General features: G+C 39.0%; 2 protein-coding genes across 3 annotated transcripts in view; one reads left to right on the forward strand and one right to left on the reverse strand.

Moving 5' to 3' along the window:
* Positions 1–329: 329 nt before the first annotated feature.
* On the reverse strand, positions 330–5311 carry figla (folliculogenesis specific bHLH transcription factor). Of its 2 annotated transcripts, none has more exons than XM_019266014.2 (5): positions 5029–5311; positions 4113–4259; positions 3916–4005; positions 1122–1274; positions 330–387 (listed from the first exon to the last, which is right to left on the reverse strand). In XM_019266014.2, exons 1-5 carry the CDS (start codon positions 5212–5214, stop codon positions 370–372), a joined length of 594 nt encoding a protein of 197 aa, XP_019121559.1. In that variant the 5' UTR covers positions 5215–5311; the 3' UTR covers positions 330–369. The 2 variants fall into 2 exon arrangements, with proteins under 2 accessions (XP_019121559.1, XP_027132394.1); XM_027276593.1 differs by having other exon boundaries at positions 4975–5088.
* A 690-nt stretch (positions 5312–6001) lies between these two features.
* The window catches only part of hk2 (hexokinase 2), a 31776-nt gene continuing 16302 nt past the window's right edge, over positions 6002–21475 (forward strand). The window contains exons 1-14 of the mRNA XM_019266003.2: positions 6002–6304; positions 8626–8788; positions 10764–10912; positions 11584–11703; positions 12433–12528; positions 14523–14622; positions 15262–15445; positions 16146–16307; positions 16725–16958; positions 18159–18463; positions 18569–18717; positions 19232–19351; positions 20610–20705; positions 21183–21282. Of these exons, the coding sequence (XP_019121548.1) occupies positions 6242–6304; positions 8626–8788; positions 10764–10912; positions 11584–11703; positions 12433–12528; positions 14523–14622; positions 15262–15445; positions 16146–16307; positions 16725–16958; positions 18159–18463; positions 18569–18717; positions 19232–19351; positions 20610–20705; positions 21183–21282 (2041 nt within the window). The 5' untranslated portion in view covers positions 6002–6241. The remainder of the gene's footprint in view (positions 6305–8625; positions 8789–10763; positions 10913–11583; positions 11704–12432; positions 12529–14522; positions 14623–15261; positions 15446–16145; positions 16308–16724; positions 16959–18158; positions 18464–18568; positions 18718–19231; positions 19352–20609; positions 20706–21182; positions 21283–21475) is intronic.

Consider the following 21475-nt stretch of genomic DNA (forward strand, 5'->3'; position numbering starts at 1 on the left):
CACAGCATGTCTTCAGTGAGGAAGGCATGTGCTTACTTTAGTAACTGTCAACTGTAAATGTAATGAAAATGACCACAATGTCCATTATGGGTGTAATAATAATAATAATAATAATAATAATAATAATAATAATAATAATAACAATAATAATAATTTTTAGCAATAACAGTATGCAGAATATGCATATTATCTGAAGCCCAGATATTTGTGTTCTGACATGATCTTTTATGATCACCCTGCAGTGTTAGAAGTCTTCCAAACTTTTGATTTTTTAATAATATGGATTTTACCTGAAATGTATCTCTGACAACTGATTTGATGTTCATGTATTTAAAAAAAACCATCCAAGTCATCTGTTTTAAGCACTGCTCAGAAGGGTTGAGACATCTGTTGAATAAAAAAGAAGGTAATAACTGAGTTATTCACAGACTTCAAGTACTTCAAGGCTGTCGTTAAAACATTTTTGCTGACTCGCCTGATCTCTTTTCACTTTAGACTAATGTCTTTGTCTGAGGCTTGTTTCCAGAGACTAACTTATATCTGAACAACACGTTGCATGATGCCAATTCTGTGAATGGCGTGACTGTGGGAACAGCATGTCTTCAATATAAACCTCTTCACCTTGAATTATCCAATCAGATAAGAAGGTACTTATGAGGACAGTTTGAATGTCTCAAATGTTAGGGTTACACCGAACACAAATTTGTGCTGATTGCCAGTTGTAATTTTATTGTATTCCTGCCAGATCATTTCAGGAAGTAAACGTCTCTGATTGCCTATTGTTTGAAGGGTTTGTCTACTCATACACAACGACTGCCTGTCTCATGTTCGAAAGGTTACATCATTTGATTACAGCTGATTTTGAATTGACTTTGTCTATCAAGAGCTCTAAATAAACAAAATATACATAATTTATGAATTCCATTCATAAATCAAGAAGAAGAGAAAGAAAAACAATAGCTATAAAAGAATATTAACTCAAAGCTCAAACCTTTTAAAATGGTGTTGAAAATGTACGGGATAAATGCCCCTACAGGATTTCTTAATTTCATAATTTTACCCACAACAGTCCCCCACAGTACCAAGCATAAAACGAGGCATAGGAAAGTTGGATGATTTACCGAAGTCTGATCAGGTGCTACTTGGATGATGAACTGGTATGCAGGCATCACACAATGTTGCAACATCAGTCTGGGCATATCTCCGTCCTCTGTTACCGGTTCTGGGGGTATAGTGAATCCATCCTCCATGCGGTCCTCTGACATATTCAGCAACTGTCAGGAAAAATCATGCAAGTAAAATTCAATAGATATCCTTTTATGATCAGGATCTTTCCTGGTTCTGAATGGGCCAGACAGAACAAATATATCATAAGCTTGAAGAATTAAATGCATTGTTGTAAATTAAACTATCAAATAGTTTATGAAGTAGTTACAACCCCATCTCCACTTAACAAAAACATTTTAAATGTGATGTCAGCAACACATCAGAAAAGTTGGACAGGGTTATGTTTACCTTTCTGTTCATCACCTCTTCTTTTAACAACAGTCTGTAAGCATCTGTGAATGCTGTGGAAGTGGTATGTGTAAGATTTCAGCTATTCAACACTTCCTTTGTCAGTTTTAGGTTGACAAACATTATTCTTAAACTGTTGTTTTGCATTGCAGTCTTTCACAGAACACTGAAGCCCTCTTCATCTTTACTGCACAAAGATTTAGCCTCTCTCTTTAACCTCATTCATTGTGAGATGTTCCACTTCTTTTAGCATTTCAACTTTTACAGTTTTTGAATGCCACTGTCCAACTTTTTTTAAACATGTTGCTGGCATCAAATTTAAAATGGGTATATCATTTAAAAAAAATAAATCTCATTTGTCAGTTTCAATATTTGATAAGTTGTCTTTTCAGTTGAATATGAGGTTTCACTATTTCCTATGTCACAGTTTGTTTCTTCAGTTTGTGTGCCAACTTTTTTGCAAATGGGGTTGTAAAAGTAGCTCAACGTTAAACATTTACATAAGTAAAATCAAACATACACATTAATAAATTAATCATACATAATAGTAAAACACTGACAATGAGGACTTCACATGAATCTATACTTGCATACTTCTTCAACAATAATACTTGCATACTTTATTCATTTGACTGTTTTCAAAGGCAGTATTAAATGAAAATTTGAACATAAAAATCAGATCAAGAATCATTTTTATGGTTGACTACCTCCGTGACTGACACAGGCAGTGTCAAGCAGAAATAAAGGAATTTTGAGATTTGTAGATTGAATAATTAATCCAAGAGTTTGAAATCAAAATATCATCTGCAGCATACCGCAGTATGCAATGCAGCTGGACTGTGTGTACATGTGGGAAAATTATGTCTGATGGCAAGGTAAAGTGGTAAAATATTCTTAATACAGGAGTACACTTTAATGGAAATAGATTTTTTTGAGCTGTGTTTTCTTATGTGGCCAAAAAAACATTGTTCTACTGCTCACTGGTGATGTGCTCACAGCTAAGTAACACACTCACAATGCATAAATACCTCACAGATCAAATACCAAAACCATCCTTTTAAATTGCTGAATCTGACCCCGAGTTCAACACTGTTCAGCCATTATGGATGTAAATGCCATGAAATGCCCATAAGCTGTTAAACCTCTTACCCATTGTTTTATTTTAAATCTAATCTGCATGAGTATAGCCAAAGAGACCCATAAAACACACTGGATATTATCAGTCATTTTATTTTCATTATGGTAGATGATCTTTTTCCCCAGACCCCCTGCTGAGCGTTTAATATCGCCTACGGTAATTATAAAAGGTTTGGCATTCTCTCAGTCAGCTTCATGAAATCATCACCTGAAATGATTTTCAATTAACAGGTGTGCCTTGTCTAAAGTATTTTGAGACCATCAGTTGTTGTTCACAGGTAATGTGGCCATACAGTAAATAGATCTATTTGACTACTGTAGTAATCCATATTACTGCAAGGACCACTCAGTAAGTAAAGAGACACAACTGTTTATCATTAGTTTAAGACATGAAGGTCAGTCAATCTAAAAAACAACTTTAAATGGGTCTTCAAGTTCAGTCTCAAAAACCATCAACATATGATGAAAGTGCCTCTAATGAGGAGCACCACAGTCACAAGGAAGACCAGAAGTTTGTTTCAGTTACCAGCCTCTGAAATCACCAATAAACAGCAGCTCAGATTAGAGCCGGAATACATGTTTCACAGAGTTCAAGTAGCAGACACATCTCAACATCAACTGTTCAGAGGAGACTGATGACCAACAGGAAAAAGGAGAAGAGAAAGCATGGTGGAGGAGATGTGATGGTGTTGGGGTGCTTTTGCTGGTGATGCTGTTGGTGATTTATTACAAATTCAAAGCATGCTGAACCAGTGTGGCTACTCCAACATTCTGCGGTGACATGCCATTCTATCTGGTTTGATGATTTGTTTTTCCAACAAGAAGATAACACACATTCAGTCTATCTAAGGTCTATCTGACTCAAAAAGGAGAGCGATGGAGTGCTCACTCTGATTAAATTAAGATAGTTTGGGATGAGTTGGACCAAATGGTGAAGGAAAGGCAGCCATTAAGTGCTCAGAATATATAGGAACTACTCTGAGGCTGTTTTGAAAACAGGTGATGACCTCATAAAGGTCATTGAGAGAATGCCATGAGTGTGCAAAGCTATCATTAAAGTAAAAAGTGGCTACTTACTAAAGAATCTAAAATATAAAACATGTTTTTATTTGTTTACACTTTTGACTGGTGTTGTATATCCCCATTTGCACATTTTGAATGAAGAATGTAATGGTTGCTGTACCACAACAGTATTAGTTCACATGAACTAAACTGTGTCAAACCGCTTGTCGTAACTGCACAGTGGAAAAAAACAACACTCACATCATCCACTCTCCATAGGTCGCTGCCTAAGCCTTCAGTCTGGCCATAAGTGATTGCATTCTTTAAGAAATCAGTTCCACTGCCATCATCCTGTGACAAAGAAAATAACACTAATCAACATTTCAAAGGAAGCTGTCCTTGGTAAACAGCAGAGGGCAATTGTCATTTGATTGAGTCCTGATGAATGCAGTACTTACACTTTCAGTGTCCTGCAAAACTGCAACAAGCAATCGAATGTATTCGGTTGCAGCTTTAAGGGTGTCCACTTTACTGGGTTTCCTGTCTGGTCGCATCAGTGGCACCATGCGCTTTAAGCGGGAGAACATGGTGTTCAAGTTCCTGATCTGCATGTTAGAGAAGTTCCATATTAACTATGTTCAACATTAGATGATACGATGATGATAAGAACACCCACATGATGGACATCTACATTTTATTAGAGGTGAAGTGCTTGAAGAAGTGACATTTATCTTGGCTTCATCCTTCATTGCTGGCAATATAAGCTACAACTGTTTTGCAAAACCAACATCATCATGTAAAGGGAACATACAGGGGGGCGGTGCCTTTTATTGCCATAATCTGATCATGGTGAGTAGATTTCTTTACAGCACATCAACAGGGCCCTGCAGAGAAACTGGTTCCGCCACAGTTCTTTAGACATTATTCAAAACTTGTCAGCCATTTTAAAACAGACTAAAACAGTTGAATATCTATAAAAGTCATTACTGTCAATACTATTATTATTATTATTATTAGGCCTGACATTATTAGAACAAGACAAATTAGACAAATTAAACCACAAAAATGTAGTGAGCTGGACAGTGTGGAAAATAAATTCTCAAGGCTAAAACGTAAAATATAAAATGTACTACTGCTGTGATGCAGCTGGTTAGTATAGTTGATGTTGTGTGCAATATAATAACACATTCCTGAAAGGTCTTTATAAGCTTTATAGCGTTTACAGACAGCTATATTTGAGGATTAACAGGGGAAGGGAACAGCTAAGCTAAGTTTAGTCCCCTCCTGTCAAACACAACACTACCAAACCACCAAACTTACCAAACTATTACCATATTCTTGACTCATACAATGTCATTTCCTGTTGGCACTCACTCTCAGTCGTTCCTTGGCGTTGACCAATTCTCTTTTTTTTACAGTTTCATTGAAGTCTTCGGCTACAAAGTATAAGCCGTCCTTTCCTCGTTTAAACTTTTCAATGTTGCTGTACGCGGGCAGCGCAGACTCGCCCGTTAACCGCTTCAAAATATCGCTCATTAATTCCTCCTCTGGCACCTTCATTTCTGAGCATGTAACGTGTGTTTAACTGTACAGTCTGCTGCTCATGATGACGCAGAGGGAAGAGAGGAGCTCCGGGGAACACGCACCTGTGCTGCGGGCTTAATTAGGCGCTCTGAGGCTGTCAGACAAAGCGAGTTGAATTGACCTCAGAGGCGCTTTACTCTTTATTCCCTGTGTAATCCAACACACAAATCCAAAAATGATAATATAGAAAAACGTAGCATTTTGTGAAGGCATTAGTTATTTTATACCTATTTACCAAAATAGGTTTAAACCTGCTTGGTGGGTATTTTCTCATTTATAGTATTTATCTTTTATATTTTAATATAGATTACAGTTGCAGATACGCAGAGGTTTTACACACACACTTTTACACACAATTGCAGATATAATAAAATCTAATCACAACTTGATGACAGTATGAGATACCAGAGGAATAATATGTTTAGTCTATGAATGAAGGTTAGAAGAATAACACAGCTTTTTGGAACTGGTTCTAATTATGAAGGAAGGAAACTTATGTCTTGTTGCTTTTCCTCCGTATGTGTAGTAGTCTAATGTTTACACAGTTTATTCAGTAGTTCAATTTCTTAAATTTAGGGCCACATTATATTTAAATAACTGCGTCTTAAACATTCTGTGTAGACTAAACTTATTCAAATAAATATGACCTCCAATGTCTAAAATCTACTGTCAAATAGATTCAGTGAAGTAATAGTAGTTTTTAATGTTGTCCACTGTACGAGATCACGCCGCGCCTGCCTCGCAGCCAATCAGCGCCATCGATTCAGAATGACGTGAGCAAACTACCAACTCCAGGAAGCTGGAAGTTTCTTGGTTTTTTGGTGCGACCGACGTTTGTAACTCGTTTAAGTGACGAGTTTAAGAAAAGGAACCGGGTGACGAGAGGAAACGTTGTTTTGTTTTGTTTTATTATTTTAAAAGAGGCTGTCTTTGAAGGTAACGCGAACTTTTACGTTAACTGTAAAGTAGCAGGACGTGAAGTCGCCACCGTCACTGACTGAAGATGTTAACCTCGACTCATCTGGCTAACTGCTGCCCCGAAGTCCAAGATGACCAAACGCGTAAAGTGAGTACTGCTGTAAAACACTCTATTGGGACAGTTTTGTCGACGTTTGGTCTATAATGACAGGACACTTGTGAATGTGTTGCCCTACTTTGTGAAAGTGAAAACCAGGGTCAAACCTGTAGCTCGGCTCCTTAGCAGTGGCTAGCGCGTATGCGTCATTTCTCGCGTAGTTTAACTCTCCCACCTCAATGAACATAACCTGTGTGCCCAGGTGGGAATGACACGAGGCCATAAGCTCTGTGTGAAATGACATAATGATAATAAGTGTACGTGTACAGCTTCCTAGTTCTATCTCTGCAATAAGGCCCTTTTCACTGGAAATGTGACATGTCACAGTATAGAAACCACAGGTGTAAATAATGAGTAATAATAACTCCTTCAAGGTGCCATTGTGTATCCTGGATCACTGTCACACTAACGAGGCCATACTGGAAAGGTTCTTGAGACAGAACTATTTCTTTATATTGCAACATTACCATACCATTTCTAATAATAGCACGGAAGTACAAGGGCAGTGATGATCAGCGATACTACACTTTCCTTTTTGAAAAATGATTGAATGGACCTCGTTTACATTTGTCATGTCATTTGCTCCTATTGTTGCGTTCTGCACTCCCCTCCCGCCATTCCCGTTTAACTGTGGATTCCAGGAATTCTTGTTCTTATTTCCATGTTCCACAACTCTACCCGGATCTGTAAAATCTTGATACGCAACCTGTAATGATGGTAGTGAGCACAATGGACTAAAGATAAAGAGATGGTTAGAGAGAAAAAAAAACAGGGCGATGTAGTCCATCCAGTCCTGGAAACCATTGGCTATTGTCTGACAACGATTTTAGCTCCTGGCATTCCGATGTAGACAGCTCTCTTTAAACTGATATCTGCACATCAAAAAACACAATAAAAGCTGATTTGTCCTCAGATGATAAGATGCTGGTCCCTTACCCCCTTGCCTATGTTCTGCATGCATATGCAGATTTCTATTGATAGAGATTAATATAGGCATAGACAGAATGCTGACCTTTGTAAGCACAAAATAAAAACGGTGTCACAAAACGTTGCATCTGCCCCAGTTCCTTTGGTTAATGTCATAAGGCCCATATTTTGTGTCCTTCCCCCCATCCTAGCTTACTTGCTGTGTCAGACAAAACACATCAGTTGTGGACCAGCCCTCATTTGAATGTCATAACATTGTATGGGGAAATCTGTTTTTCACAGTCTCATCCAGTAAAGGGCTTCTTAAACCTCTTTGTGCCTGTGAGCTGGAACGTCCCGTTCTTTTGTATCTAAGGAATTTGTTCAGTGTTTCCTTGATACATGGTCCGATCACGGGACCAAGACCATCTAGTAGGACAGCTTTGTGAAATGTGGAAAGTTCATTCTTACAACTTCTCTGTCAAAAATTTCAAGAGTGCACAATTAGAAGAAATCCTGAGTTAGGTAAGTTTTAGTAGCTACTGTGTAATAAAAGTCTTTTTAATTAAGAGGCAGCAGAAGGTGTGATTGTACTGCCACTGATAGCTCTGAAACCTCAACTGAACTGGACGCACAGCAGACATTTTCACATGGCATAGTTATGGCAGAATTATCTGCTGTTAGAGTGAAAAGGGAAACCATGGTGGTAAGAACAAGTAATTGCCTGATAGTTTAGACCCATTAATCTCTATGGTATGGGAAGCACTCATTTCCTTAGCCTAAGTCACTCTACAGCAGCACTTACCAGTATAAGTGATGTAAGTAATTTAAGTTTTTAACATGATAGCATTTTTTCCTTTAAAACATATTTCTAATGTAGACCAAAACTAAAACTAAGTGGAATGAGGTACGACCCACATTTACTGAAATGTATTTATTACTTAATGGAGAAGCCCTTGTTTGCACTGTTTGACACTTACTGTATGAAGAAACAAACCTCTCACAGTGTTCAAGTGGGATTTCGGATCAGTCTTTAAATCTTGAAGCTTCACATTGGTCCACGGGTGAATCTTGATCCTCAGTTCTGTGTGTTCCACAGTTATGTTATCCAGCAATACAAGCAGAGCTGCTTTTGAGGTTGGTGCAGTATGCCTTTAACATGCCGCTGCTGCTGCTGCTGCTATTATTGACAGTATATGAGACTCGGTTGTACTATACACTGCATGCACTAAGCAAAATGTCAGAGCCCCTCTGAAGAAAGCTGTCATAGAGGTTCTGTTTTCTCATGAGCTGTCTACTTTTAATGTAGTTTCTTCATTTCAACAATAGTACTATTTTATTTATTCACTCACTCACTTCCATACCCTGAATTAAATGAGATGTTACTCATCTCCAAAATGTTTTAGGTGGACAAATTCCTGCACCATTTTCAGCTGTCTGATCAGACTTTGATGGATGTGTCACTAAAATTTCGACGAGAGATGGACAAAGGCCTGTGCAGAGACACCAACCCCACAGCTGCTGTCAAGATGCTGCCCACATTTGTGCGCTCCACTCCTGATGGAACAGGTATAACTCCTTTTGGTTTTAGAGAGTGAGGTGAGGTCAGAGGTCCAGTGTGTTTAAGGATGAAAGAACAATGAAGCAGCAATTTTCTCAGCAATTCCTATAGAGGCAGATATAGGAACATATATGAAATAATACACAATGAAAACTACAATATATACCACACATACCTTACATTATATTGAACAGCTTTGCTAATGCTTTATGAAGAAAAAACTCTGGTTAACATTTGAATTCTTTGTGTGTGATATTGTATATGTTTTTATATAAATTTGGTACAAACTGCCTCTAAAATTAACACTTCTGGCCATTCTTCAATGCCAGACACAATGGGAAATCGTGACTACAGTTGTCCCTTACTATAACGTGGTTCACCTTTCACGGTCTCGCTGTTTCGCAGATTTTTTGTGTGTAATTTTGCCTGCTTGTTTTTTTACAGTGTACTGTACAGTATGAATGCGCAAAAACACACCATTGTTGTAGCCTGTCACCTGTGTGTGTGTGTGTCTGTGTCTGTCTCTGTGCACTTCCTCTGCTCAGCTAAGGCTCTTGTTACAAAGACAGAATGCCATGAAAAGTAACTCGTCACTTAAACAACAAATTTAAAAATTGAAACTTGAAACAGACAGTAGCTTCATACCAACAACACCTAAAGTGTGTTCCTGTTGATGAACTTCACCACAAATATCCAGCCTCATCACATAGTGCTTCAAAAAACAAAGGTCACCTTCACTGTCACATTATAATGTTCTGCAAAAACACTTCTGGCCATTCTTCAATGCCAGACACAATGGGAAATCGTGACTACAGTTGTCCCTTACTATAACGTGGTTCACCTTTCGCGGTCTCGCTGTTTCGCAGATTTTTTGTGTGTAATTTTGCCTGCTTTTTTACAGCGTACTGTACAGTATGAATGCGCATTGTCTTCTGAGTCCTGATTAGCTAAGGGAGTACTGTACAAAATGCATTCGGCTAGCCAGATTTACAGAAATCGATAGCAGTGTGACTCTGAAGTGCTGTATGTTTGCAGTCAGAGGAACTGTGGAAGACGCGTGAGTTACTGGTAATAATACATTTACTAATACAGTATTGTACTTATTTTTGTTAAATCTGCAAAAGTTTGAACTTTGAGAGTGTTTAAATAAGAGAGAAATGGGAGAAAATGTTAATGCCTGTATAAAAGTGTGTGGTTAGGGGTTTTACGGCCTTAAAACATGTATATTAATTGTAAAAAATAAAGCTGAGTACTTCGCGGATTCCGTCTGTTGTGGGTTATTTTTAGAATGTATCCCCCGCGATAAACGAGGGACCACTGTATATGATTGTGACAGTAATATTGGGCACCGACCTTGAAACTGTGTTGGTTGTATCCTGTGTGCTGCCAAGCTGAAGATGTGTGTGAAGCATCCACGTTTAGAATGTGTAACCACTCAGCAGCAACATGCATATTTGAAGTATTGTCAGCTTTAATTGTTGCAACCTTTTGTTATTTTCCAAAGAAGTGAACACATACAAGAAATTACATTTTTCTCTCCATGACCTTGCACTCTGAAAGACACACACAGCAGAACAAGTACAACGAAGCTTGACGTAAAGATTTTCTTTAGGGTACTTGATAGACTCTATGACATCTACTATCCTTAGACTCTGGACTCTGATGAAGCACAACTCCTATTAATAGGCATGTACAGAATGTAAGAAACACAGGTGGGATATCTCACCTAGGATAGACAGATTTCAGTAAACACAGACACTGGAATAGGATGAAGCTTTATCGTCCTCTGTATTCTGCCCCTTAGTGAAGACGCCATACTCCTCAGCATAGTTATAACTTGCTTCTTTTCAGTTTTCACTACATACTGTTTTATTGTATCATGAGTCTAGACATACATGGTCGTGAACTGCAACTTTACTGGTTGGTCGAGGCATCCAACAGTGAAGTGCTAATCCTAATTTGTTTTTTTATTTTTGTTTAAAGAGCAAGGTGAATTTCTGGCTCTTGACCTTGGTGGATCCAACTTCAGAGTGCTCCTGGTCAAAGTAATGGCAGGCGGCGAGCGAAAGGTGGAGATGGAAAATCAGATTTATTCTATTCCTGAGCGCATCATGAGAGGCAGCGGGTCTGAGGTAAGTGGCGTTGCACACAGCTAATATGTACTGCACATAACAAAACACACCATTGTTGTAGTCTGTCACCTGTGTGGGTGTGTGTGTGTGTGTGTGTGTGTGTGTGTGTCTGTGTCTGTGTCTGTGTCTGTGCACTTCCTCTGCTCAGCTAAGGCTCTTGTTACAAAGACAGAATGCCATGAAAAGTAACTCATCACTTAAACAACAAATTTAAAAATTTAAACTTGAAACAGACAGTAGCTTCATACCAACAACACCTAAAGTGTGTTGCTGTTGATGAACTTCACCACAAATATCCAGCCTCATCACATAGTGCTTCAAAAAACAAATCTGCTTTAGTACAAGTACACAGCAGTATGCTGAGCTTGTAACAGTGCCAAGTGCTGGAAATAGATGGAGAAGGGGACATCAACATTTCAATTAACAATAATGAATAGAGCTCCAACACGCCTGCAGATGACAGGTGTCCTAAATCCGTTTGATCAACCTTTTAAAATTAAAACACAATTACTAGCCAGTTAATTAATTTTTTTTTTTTTTGCTTCTCATGAAGTTTCTCCCCTGAACTAAATGAATTAAAGAAACAAACAGAAATTAGTTAGGAAGAAAACAAAGCCTGAAATTTTTCAACTCTTTGTTAATAAAAATTATATTTTCTCTCTCTCTTGTAGTTGTTTGACCACATAGTTGATTGTCTGGCTGATTTCATGGAGAAGTTAGGCATTAAGGATAAGAAGCTTCCTCTGGGTTTCACCTTCTCTTTTCCCTGCCAACAGACCAAGTTGGATGAGGTGAGTTGCCACAAGTAAAATTTGAAACCGTAAGTGAAACTTGTTGTCTGTGAAAAGATCTGTGAAGTTTGTCACCGTAGCATACAGTGACGTTTAGTGCAGCTTGTTTGTTTTTAAAAGAATAGAGATGGTTAGAGATTCGTCTGCAAAAAGGGGGAGAATTCATCAACCACAATCACTGTTTGAGCCATCAAATCCACCAGAGACTTGCTCACACCAAAAATACTAATTGTTTAAAAAAAAGTAATTAATTAATTAATATTTTATTATTTTTTATGCCTGAAGAGAGACAGGAAGCAGGGGGCAGAGAGAGGGGGAATGACACGCAGTAAGGGGCCGTCCAATGCGAGATTCGAGCCGGGGCCAACTGCAGCGAGGACTGTAGCCTCTACACACGGGGCGCCTGCACAACCCACTACGCTACCGGCTACCCCCAAAATAACTTATTTAATAGAAAGCTGAAAAGAGTCAACATATAACTTTTGTACCTTTTTATGGCCGTGATGTACACTGTCACATGAGTTTGTACTCCATTCAGGGACACTCGCATTTTAGACACACTTGTATTTCTTTAAAATTTGTTGACTCGCACGTCACATTGTTAATTGGTGAGTAACTACTTTGAACAGTGTTTTTTTTATCGGTTTTCATGACACCATTTGATAAGGCTGAAATGAAACAGACAGATAATCTTGTTTCTGTTATGTGTCTTTCTTTTCCTAATCACAGAGTGTTTTGTTGTCTTGGACCAAAGGCTTCAGGGCAAGTGGAGTAGAGGGAAAGGATGTAGTCAGCCTTCTGAGAAAATCAATCAGAAAACGAGGGGTAAGTGTAAAAACGTATTATTTAAGGTCATTATATACATTTATATATTACTAATGTCTGCAAATGTACAAAGACAGTGAAATCTGTTTTGTTTACTCTACGAAGCGCAATAATGCAAAGAAATTTAACAACACAAGCTAAAAAAAAAATAGTAGCAACCCTGAAGAATCCAGAGGGTTCATTAGTTAGTCCTTTGAATATACCGTAGTTTATTAACACAAACATTTAACTTCTAAAATCACAAAAAAGTAATCTTGTAATATATTTTGTCATATAAGAGCATTTTGATGTAAAACGTTTTTTTCAAACATGCGTTACCTGCCTTAACAAAACAATACAATAAGTGAGCTTAACCTTATTAGTACCATTGGAAACAAATGTGTTTACCTTCTATTTCATGTAAAGATGGCTGCTGTACATTACCAGTCCCTAAAGAAAAAAAGTTGCATTAGTGTGCTGTGTTGATAGCCGGCGATCTTACAAGCAAGGCTGGAAAGAGTTCTGCAAAGATTTGCTGTGTGGTGTCTGCTTGTGCAGGCACGTTGGAGATGATCGGTTACTCCTATTGTCGTGGTTGCGTGAGTTATATGGCTGCCACAAACAATTATTTTGATAGTCGACTAATCACCGATTATTTTTTCGATTAGTTGACTAATCGGATCATGCATAAATTGACTGAGGGAATGGTAAATGGTCTGTACTTATATAGCGCCTTTCTAGTCTTCTGACCTCTCAAAGCTCTTTACACTACATATCTCATTCACCCCATTCACACACATTCATACACTGATGGCATTGGCTACCATGCAAGGTGCCAAGTGCTCATCAGTTTTAGGAGCTAGGCATTCATACGCATGCAGCCTTCGGGAGCAATTTGGGGTTCAGTATCTTGCCCAAGGACACTTTGGCATGCGGACCGGAGGAGCTGGGGATCGAACCGCCGATCACCTGATTAGTGGACGACCCACTCTGCCTCTGAGCGGGCGGGCACTGTAAAGTTCGCGGACGGAGCCGTGAGCCACCTTCGCCCCTGAGTCTTTCCATGCCGACCCAGAGCCGCCGTGGAGGAAATGCGCCTGGCGGGGGCCCCGCGAGGGGATCCTCCTGCACCGTGCGGCCGTCCCTGCGCGGAAGTAAAAAAAAAAAACGATGCGCCGACTACTAAATTAGTTGTTCGTCGACATAATCGTGACTAATCGACTAATCGTGGCAGCCCTAGTGAGTTAACAGCCTGATGTTAACTCATTAAGCTCTTCATGCTTCAGGAGCCAAGAGGGAGACTGCAAATTACTAAACACTCAATGCAGAGTGACTCAATGGACAATCAGACAGAATGACATTCTGCAGATAGAAATGAATGAAAGAGCAGGGGGGTTAACTAAAGGGTGATAATTAAAATAGCTATAATACTAATTCTAATTGAAATCAGTTTCCTTTTAATCAAGCATCTTAAGATATGAGTGGAAAGTCTTGTTCTTGCAGCTGCATTTCTAACATAGCTGAGCGTTATCTGCTACTTGTGTACACATTAAGAACAAATATAGTTGGAACCACTGCAGAAAACTGTATTCATTTAGCATTTTAATATCCAGGTAACAATTTAGCACATTGACCATACACAGTGCAGCCATATACTGGTTTTTGACTTAGTCTTGTTTAGTAAGCTGTTGTTGTGGATATACTCTGAAAAACAAGAGGGTGCAAAGGCAGACCACCAGCCTGAGTTCTGAATCTGAGAGCATCTATCACACTGTTTGCTCTGGGACTGACTATCATCAGGTAGGTTAAGATCAGCATTCCATAGCTATGTACTACAGAAAGGGCTTCAAGTAGGAAACAAGGAAACACTCTGAACAAAGCCAGGCTGTTTCAAATACTGTATGTTAAATCAGTATTTTGCCACTGTCCAGCAAGTTGTATGAATGATGAGTTCTATGCATATTACCACACTCCTAAAATGTTGTAATGTTTAGAACTGAATGATCTTATTGCAGGACTTTGATATTGACATTGTGTCTATGATCAATGATACGGTGGGAACCATGATGACCTGTGGCTACGATGATCAGCACTGTGAAATTGGCCTCATCGTGGGTAAGTCCAGTCTATTGATCTGTGCAGGTCAATGTATCCTCACATTTCAGTCAGCAGAGTGTTTGGGTACTAATACTGGAATCTAATATAAAAACAAATGAGCAGCAGCAGCTGTTGGTGGGGTGAAGACAAAGGCAGATGTTCATGCACAGTAATGTTGGGTTGAGATCTGGTGACTGTGAAGGCTGTAGAACACGATTCACATAATTCTCCTACTCATTGAACCATTTTTTTTTTCTCTGAGTTATTAAGACTTTCCTTTTAATCTGTCACCCGTCAGTATATGTGCTGCAAGCTCCTACAGTCAACATAATAGGGTGTGTAATCTGCACAAATATGAAATTAATAAATATTCTATCCTGTGCTGTGCAACATAGACTAAATTAACAGTATGTAGGCAATACTATAGAACAAAATTCACAGGATTTTTTTAAGTAATGAAACAAAGCAGAACTGTTAACATGCAAAAAAAGAGATTCTGCTTCCTGAATAAAGAATGATGGCTGCTGGATTCATTTGATTCAAATATGACTGCTGGCCCTCGGCAGTAACATTTTCTGTCATTCTTGGTCTTTTCTGGATGAGAACTGCACTGTAATCTGTAATTGTCATGCAATTGTCATTATTCCTTCCCTCAAGGAACGGGCACCAATGCCTGTTATATGGAGCAGATGAGAAACCTTGAGTTGCTAGACGGTGACGAGGGGAGAATGTGCGTCAACACAGAGTGGGGCGCTTTTGGAGATGACGGTGCCCTGGAGCACCTTCGCACTGACATTGACCGGGAAATTGATGCAGGCTCTCTAAACCCTGGCAAGCAGCTGTGAGTGTCTGTGAGCTTATCTGACTTGGTACTACATAAGACTTCTGCCAGTAGTGGCATCACTTAACTTCATAGAGTGCTAAATGATATTGTTTATGTCACTTTATCATAATTTTGGTTGATCCCTGATGTCTGACCTACTCTAATAATCTACTACTTAATTCAGTATATACTGTTTCCACAGCATTATCCCCATAAGGACAACAACATTGTCATGGTATACTCAATCCATGTAACAGAGGGATGATGTTCACACTTTATAATTCCAATGTTAAGCTGCTGTCAGTGAAACTCAGCCACGTTGTTTACTCATGTTTTACATCAAGCATCCTTCCAGAAACTCAAAGACTTGATACCCTTTAACACCAAAAACCAATTGATTCAGTATTCTCCTGTGGCGAGGAGGTCAAATTTAACTTGGTGAAATATGCTTTTATTATGCAAGTCAGAGATTCACTGAATATTGATGGTTTTTGGCTAGAATCTTCAGTGAGAAGATTATTTAGGAGTAAAGGAATTTAGACACATAGTTTGCAGAGTTGACATGCCGGAAGTTGTTTTGAGTTAGCAGTTGCATTTGTGTTTGCATGTGTAGGTGCAGCATTTTGGCAGATCAGGTCAGGTCAGGTCAGGTCAGACTCTGAGTAAAAATTGATATGGTATTATTTTGTTCCTCTTTTTTTTTCTTTTTGGCACGTAGGTTTGAGAAGTTGATCAGCGGCATGTACATGGGAGAACTTGTGCGTCTCATCCTTGTGAGAATGACCAGAGAGCAGCTGCTGTTCCAGGGCAAAGCTACACCAGAGCTCCTCACCACAGGAAGCTTCAACACGAGCTACATCTATACCATTGATAACGACAAGTTAGTTTGTGCATGCATGTTTGAGAAGCTCATAGAACATTGGTATTGTAAGCAGCAGGGAAATAGTGCCCCCTCTCAGAACTGAAGCATCTTAATTATTTAAGTTTGACCTTACATCATTACCTAGATGAATTAGAGGATTCTGCGGACAGTATCAGTATGTGTAAATCAAGCTGATCACTAACCTACGCACATCAGAAACTATTAATGCTTTCTGTCCTTTCCATCTTGTATGCAAGGGCAGAAAAGGGCCAAAAATATATGTTAGAATTTAAGTTTTATTATCTTACTAGATAGTTTGAATGAGCAGAAATCAAAATTGGGCTTAAAAATTTATATTTATACACTTAACTGTTTGCTTCTCTTTAACCCATTCACTAACCAGTGAATGTGACTTGTATTCTTCTTTACCTGTAGAGAAGAGGAAGGTCTGGTGAGTGCGGATAAGGTGCTCCGGCACCTGAATCTGGACCCATCTCTTGAGGACTGTATAGCCACTCAGAGGGTGTGTCAGATAGTATCTACACGGGCTGCACACTTGTGTGCCGCCACTCTAGTGGCAGTGCTTCGGCAGATCCGGGATAACAAGGCAGCTGAAAAGCTGCGTACCACCATCGGAGTGGATGGCTCTGTTTACAAGAATCACCAAGAGTACGTATTTCTGAACACTATCACATCTGTGTCGGTGTATCTCATAAACACCTGAGCATATCAGCTGTATGCTAAATAGAACACGAGCACACCTTATGTGGTCTCTAAATTTGTAAATAATCCAGCTGCAATATACTGCTGGAGAGGATGTGGACTGGTGGCCGACCACTCACACATATTCTGGGACTGCCCAGTGATGCTTCCATTTTGGAAAGGGGTAAAGCGCGAGATAGATAATGTTCTAAGAATTAATATATTATTCGCCCCAAGCCTGTTTCTTTTTGATTTAACTCCTAAAGGGATGTACACTAGAGATCAAAAACACTTGCTACATATACTCCTGATGACTGCTAGGAAAATGGTGACAATAAAATGGATGAATCCACAGCCACCTACAGTGACACAATGCAAACAGAAGCTGAGGGAGGTGTATGGAATGGTAGCTTTAACCACTCAATTACAATTAAGGTCGGATGTTTTCATGAGGAGGTGGCTACCTATGACAAATTACTTCGCTAACTGAGGGGGATCCCACAGTATGCTGGAATGCCTTAACTGTCTACGTATTTACTTATTTTTCACCCACTTGTATTACTCAGTTTTTCTGGGCCCCAGTGTCTTTTATCCTTTTTTGTTTGTTTGTTTTGTTCCCTGTCTTAAGCACTATCATACATAATTTGTGATGTTGTCAAGGAATGTTTATGTTGTGTTCTTCATTAATATAAAAAAAATAAAGTAAAAAAATAAATAAATAAATAGAACACGAGCAATAGCAGTGATAGTTGATATTAATTGTGGCTAAAGTCAACAGAGTTTGTCTTAATACATAGGTTAGTATCATAGATGATGTTAGCTGAAATCAGTGAATGTTAGTTGGTGTTGCACACTAGCACAGTGTTGGTGCTGTGAGTGTAAGAAAAGGCACTCAGACGTGTGCATAGGAGTCACATCCTTTGCATTTTCCTGATAAGAACATCTCAAGTCCTTTCCCTATAAATAAGTTCAACAGCTGTTTAATTTTCAGACATTAATTCGTGTTATGCATACACCATAATGTGTTAACTTTAATGACATTTACTCATTAACACTCTAGGTGGCTTACATGACATTCGTCATCATTTTTACACCTCTAAACTTTAATGAGCTTGTCTTCAAAAATACGAAAACACACACTGAACACAATGTATCTTCTTTTCTTAGGTTTTCCAGGAGGCTCCACAAGATGGTCAGGCGACTTGTGCCAGACTGTGATGTGCGTTTTTTACAGTCACAGTGTGGCAGTGGAAAAGGTGCAGCCATGGTAACAGCAGTAGCCTACCGTGTTGCCGCTCAACATGCTGAGCGTCAGCAGATCCTCAACACCCTGCGTCTGAGCCGTGAACAGCTGCTGGACGTTAAGGAGCGAATGAGTGAGGAGATGGTGCGAGGCTTGTCAAAGCAAACCCATGAGCAGTCGAGTGTTAAGATGCTTCCCACCTATGTCAGATCCACACCAGATGGAACAGGTAGCTTTGAGAGAAATAAACATACCCTCCACTTGACTGAGCTTAGTTTTCTCTTTTATATCATGATTTCTGTCAGTTTTCAGGATTCTTTATTGTTCTCATCAGAGCACGGCGACTTCTTGGCTTTGGACCTCGGAGGCTCCAGCTTTCGGGTGCTGTTGGTACAAGTGCAAAGCGGAAAGAGACGTAATGTTGACATGCACCACAAGATCTATAGTATCCCACAAGAGACCATGCAAGGCACAGGAGAAGAGGTAAAACATTTCTGGAGTTGGAAGTACTTCAGCATCTCACATGAGTGATAACAGCAACTAAAGCAATGACAATGAGGCATCTCTGCCATGTTTGTGAAGATGAATAATCTCTTTCAATGAAACTAATCCTCTGGTGTCACATATTGTGCAAATCTGACATTAACTCATCCATGCCTCAGTGAATGATGACAAGCACATTGTATTTAAAAACTAAAACCTTTTATTTATTTAATTTTTCATCCTACATGTAAAGTGTTTTGTCTGATGTAATCCATAAGAATGTAACACAGTTGAACTTGTATAATGAGATGCTTTGCACCACACACTACACAAGAGAGACAAACAGTCAGTAGTCACTTACTGGGTAGAAACATGCTTTTCTCTCCACGCGCAACAAGTAAAACAGCTAAATACTGTTTATTTCTGTAGACCTGATAGAGATGGTACATTGTTTGTAACCTCCTGTTGTTTCTCTGGATTTTTTTTTTCTTCATTTGTCTGTCTCATATTCCAGCTTTTTGACCACATCGTGTACTGCATCGCTGACTTTCTGGAATACATGGGCATGAAAGGAACATCTTTACCTCTAGGATTTACTTTCTCCTTTCCCTGTCATCAAAGCAAATTGGATGAGGTAAAGTTTGACAAAACAAGCTGTCATACATATGATGATATTGAATTACTTGTATTTTTGTACATTAACTTTAAGTTCAGGCATGAAAGCAAGGTCCCACCACAGAAGCAGAGGTTTAGACTGCTGCGGACAGGGTCAGTGGAAGAAAAAAAAAGGGAAACTTATTTTAGCCACATAAAAAAAGGCCCACCTCAAAAAAATCAATATCCATGTAAGTATTTGCTATATTAGGAATATTTTCACTGTTTTTCGCCAATATGCCATAGGATGCAAACCTGCAACTTTCCGACCCAAACAGTTGATCAAAAGCATAATGCAGTTCTTAGCACAGTTAGACTTAGGAATAGTGCATAAGAGTGCATAATGTGTAGTGCGTAGGAATGCATTCATTCTTTCTCCCCCTCTCTGTACTAGTTAATGGATTGAATCTGTATTGCATGTATCCATGCACTTGAACTGAAAGAGAAAATTTGCATGTGCATCACTTAAAGAATAAATTCTTCAGTGCACTGAGAAATGTTTTGCTTAAGTGGACTTGTTGCACAGCAAATAAAACACAGATGGACAGGAATGATTGCTCAGTTCCCAGTGTCCCAGTTTTGTTTTCTTGCTTTGACATTTCAAAATGTGTTCTGTAATTGTTGGAAAATGAGTGGAAAATGTACGAGGTACAGGACTGTACTTCAGCCAGGCTTAATCTTGCACGTTCAGTTTTCACATTACATGACATTAATAACCTGAAAAACAAAAACTGACTGACAATCAAGTTTCTAGCAGGAAGTTGGAACAATCAGAGAAAAATATGGGGAGTATCATTCAGCTGATGATGGCTGTGAATTATGATTCAGCCACATGTTCGTTTGTGGTACATTGTGTATGTGAATGACAGCAGCATTGTTTTTCCAGTTGGAAAACATAAAGCAAAACAACCAAGAGAAGAACGGATCTCAAGTATAGAAGGAAATACCCTTGTTAGCCATCCGTGGTTTGGTTAAAGGCCATTTTCCTCCATCAACCACCTGTGTTGTCCCATTTTATAGCAACAGAGAAATAAAAGTAAAATAAATGAAAAGTACAAGACGTTCCTTGCTGTTGATCAAGGTTAATCAGAAACAAAGACATCAGAAAATCTTAGTGGCAGCAATTACTGCTATGCTATACAATACAACAAAGGTAACTCACAGGATCTATTGCGGTGTGTATAGTCATCTGCTGCTGTTGTTTCTTCACACACTCACACACTCCTGCTATTGTCCAGGGAATTCTTCTGAGGTGGACAAAGGGTTTCAAAGCCAGCGGCTGTGTGGGACAAGATGTAATTACGTTACTTAAAGATGCTGTCCGCCGCAGACAGGTCAGTACATGCATTTGACACATTTGTCATTTTATCGAGTGTACACACCAGTGGCTTACAAACAACACTATGTTCGCAGTTATTCCTTCTTCTTCTTCTTCTTCTTCTTCTTCTTCTTCTTCTTCTTTTGTTTCCAAGTTTGCAGACTGCTGCAGATAGCAAAATATAATCTTTACATTTATGATTGCAGCAGTATACTGTTGTACGACATTTGAAGGTTATTGCAGCATGTACATTTGCTTTACTGCAGTACGGAATTCTACTGTATTAGTGGTATTTAAAAAATATAGGACTTGTGAAATTATATTTTAACCAAAAAATACTGCTGCTGATAATAATAATAACAATGATAGTGTAATACTATTATAATGAAACAGTGATATTTTTTTGTTTTGTTTGCTGTGAACATTTCACACTCTTTCAAATCCCTTGATACGAACTGAGAGTTGGAAAATAATTTGTTGTCACTTCTTCCAGGACTTTGACTTGAACTTTGTAGCGGTGGTCAATGACACAGTGGGAACCATGATGACCTGCGGCTATGAGGATCCCAAATGTGAGGTGGGACTCATCGTAGGTATGTCTACACCCTACCTTTCTCTCTTATTGGATATGTACTAACTTTGGAATTATATATTATATATATCTCTATTCTATATATATTGGGAGTTTGAGGGTTCTGCGCAGTATCTTCGATGTGCCTAGGACTGCACTCTCTTGGGCTTCAGATGTTGTTCCTGGGATTTGCTGGAGCCACTCCCCCAGTTTGG

Source organism: Larimichthys crocea, chromosome III, assembly GCF_000972845.2.
Source record: "Larimichthys crocea isolate SSNF chromosome III, L_crocea_2.0, whole genome shotgun sequence".
Taxonomy (NCBI): domain Eukaryota; kingdom Metazoa; phylum Chordata; class Actinopteri; family Sciaenidae; genus Larimichthys; species Larimichthys crocea.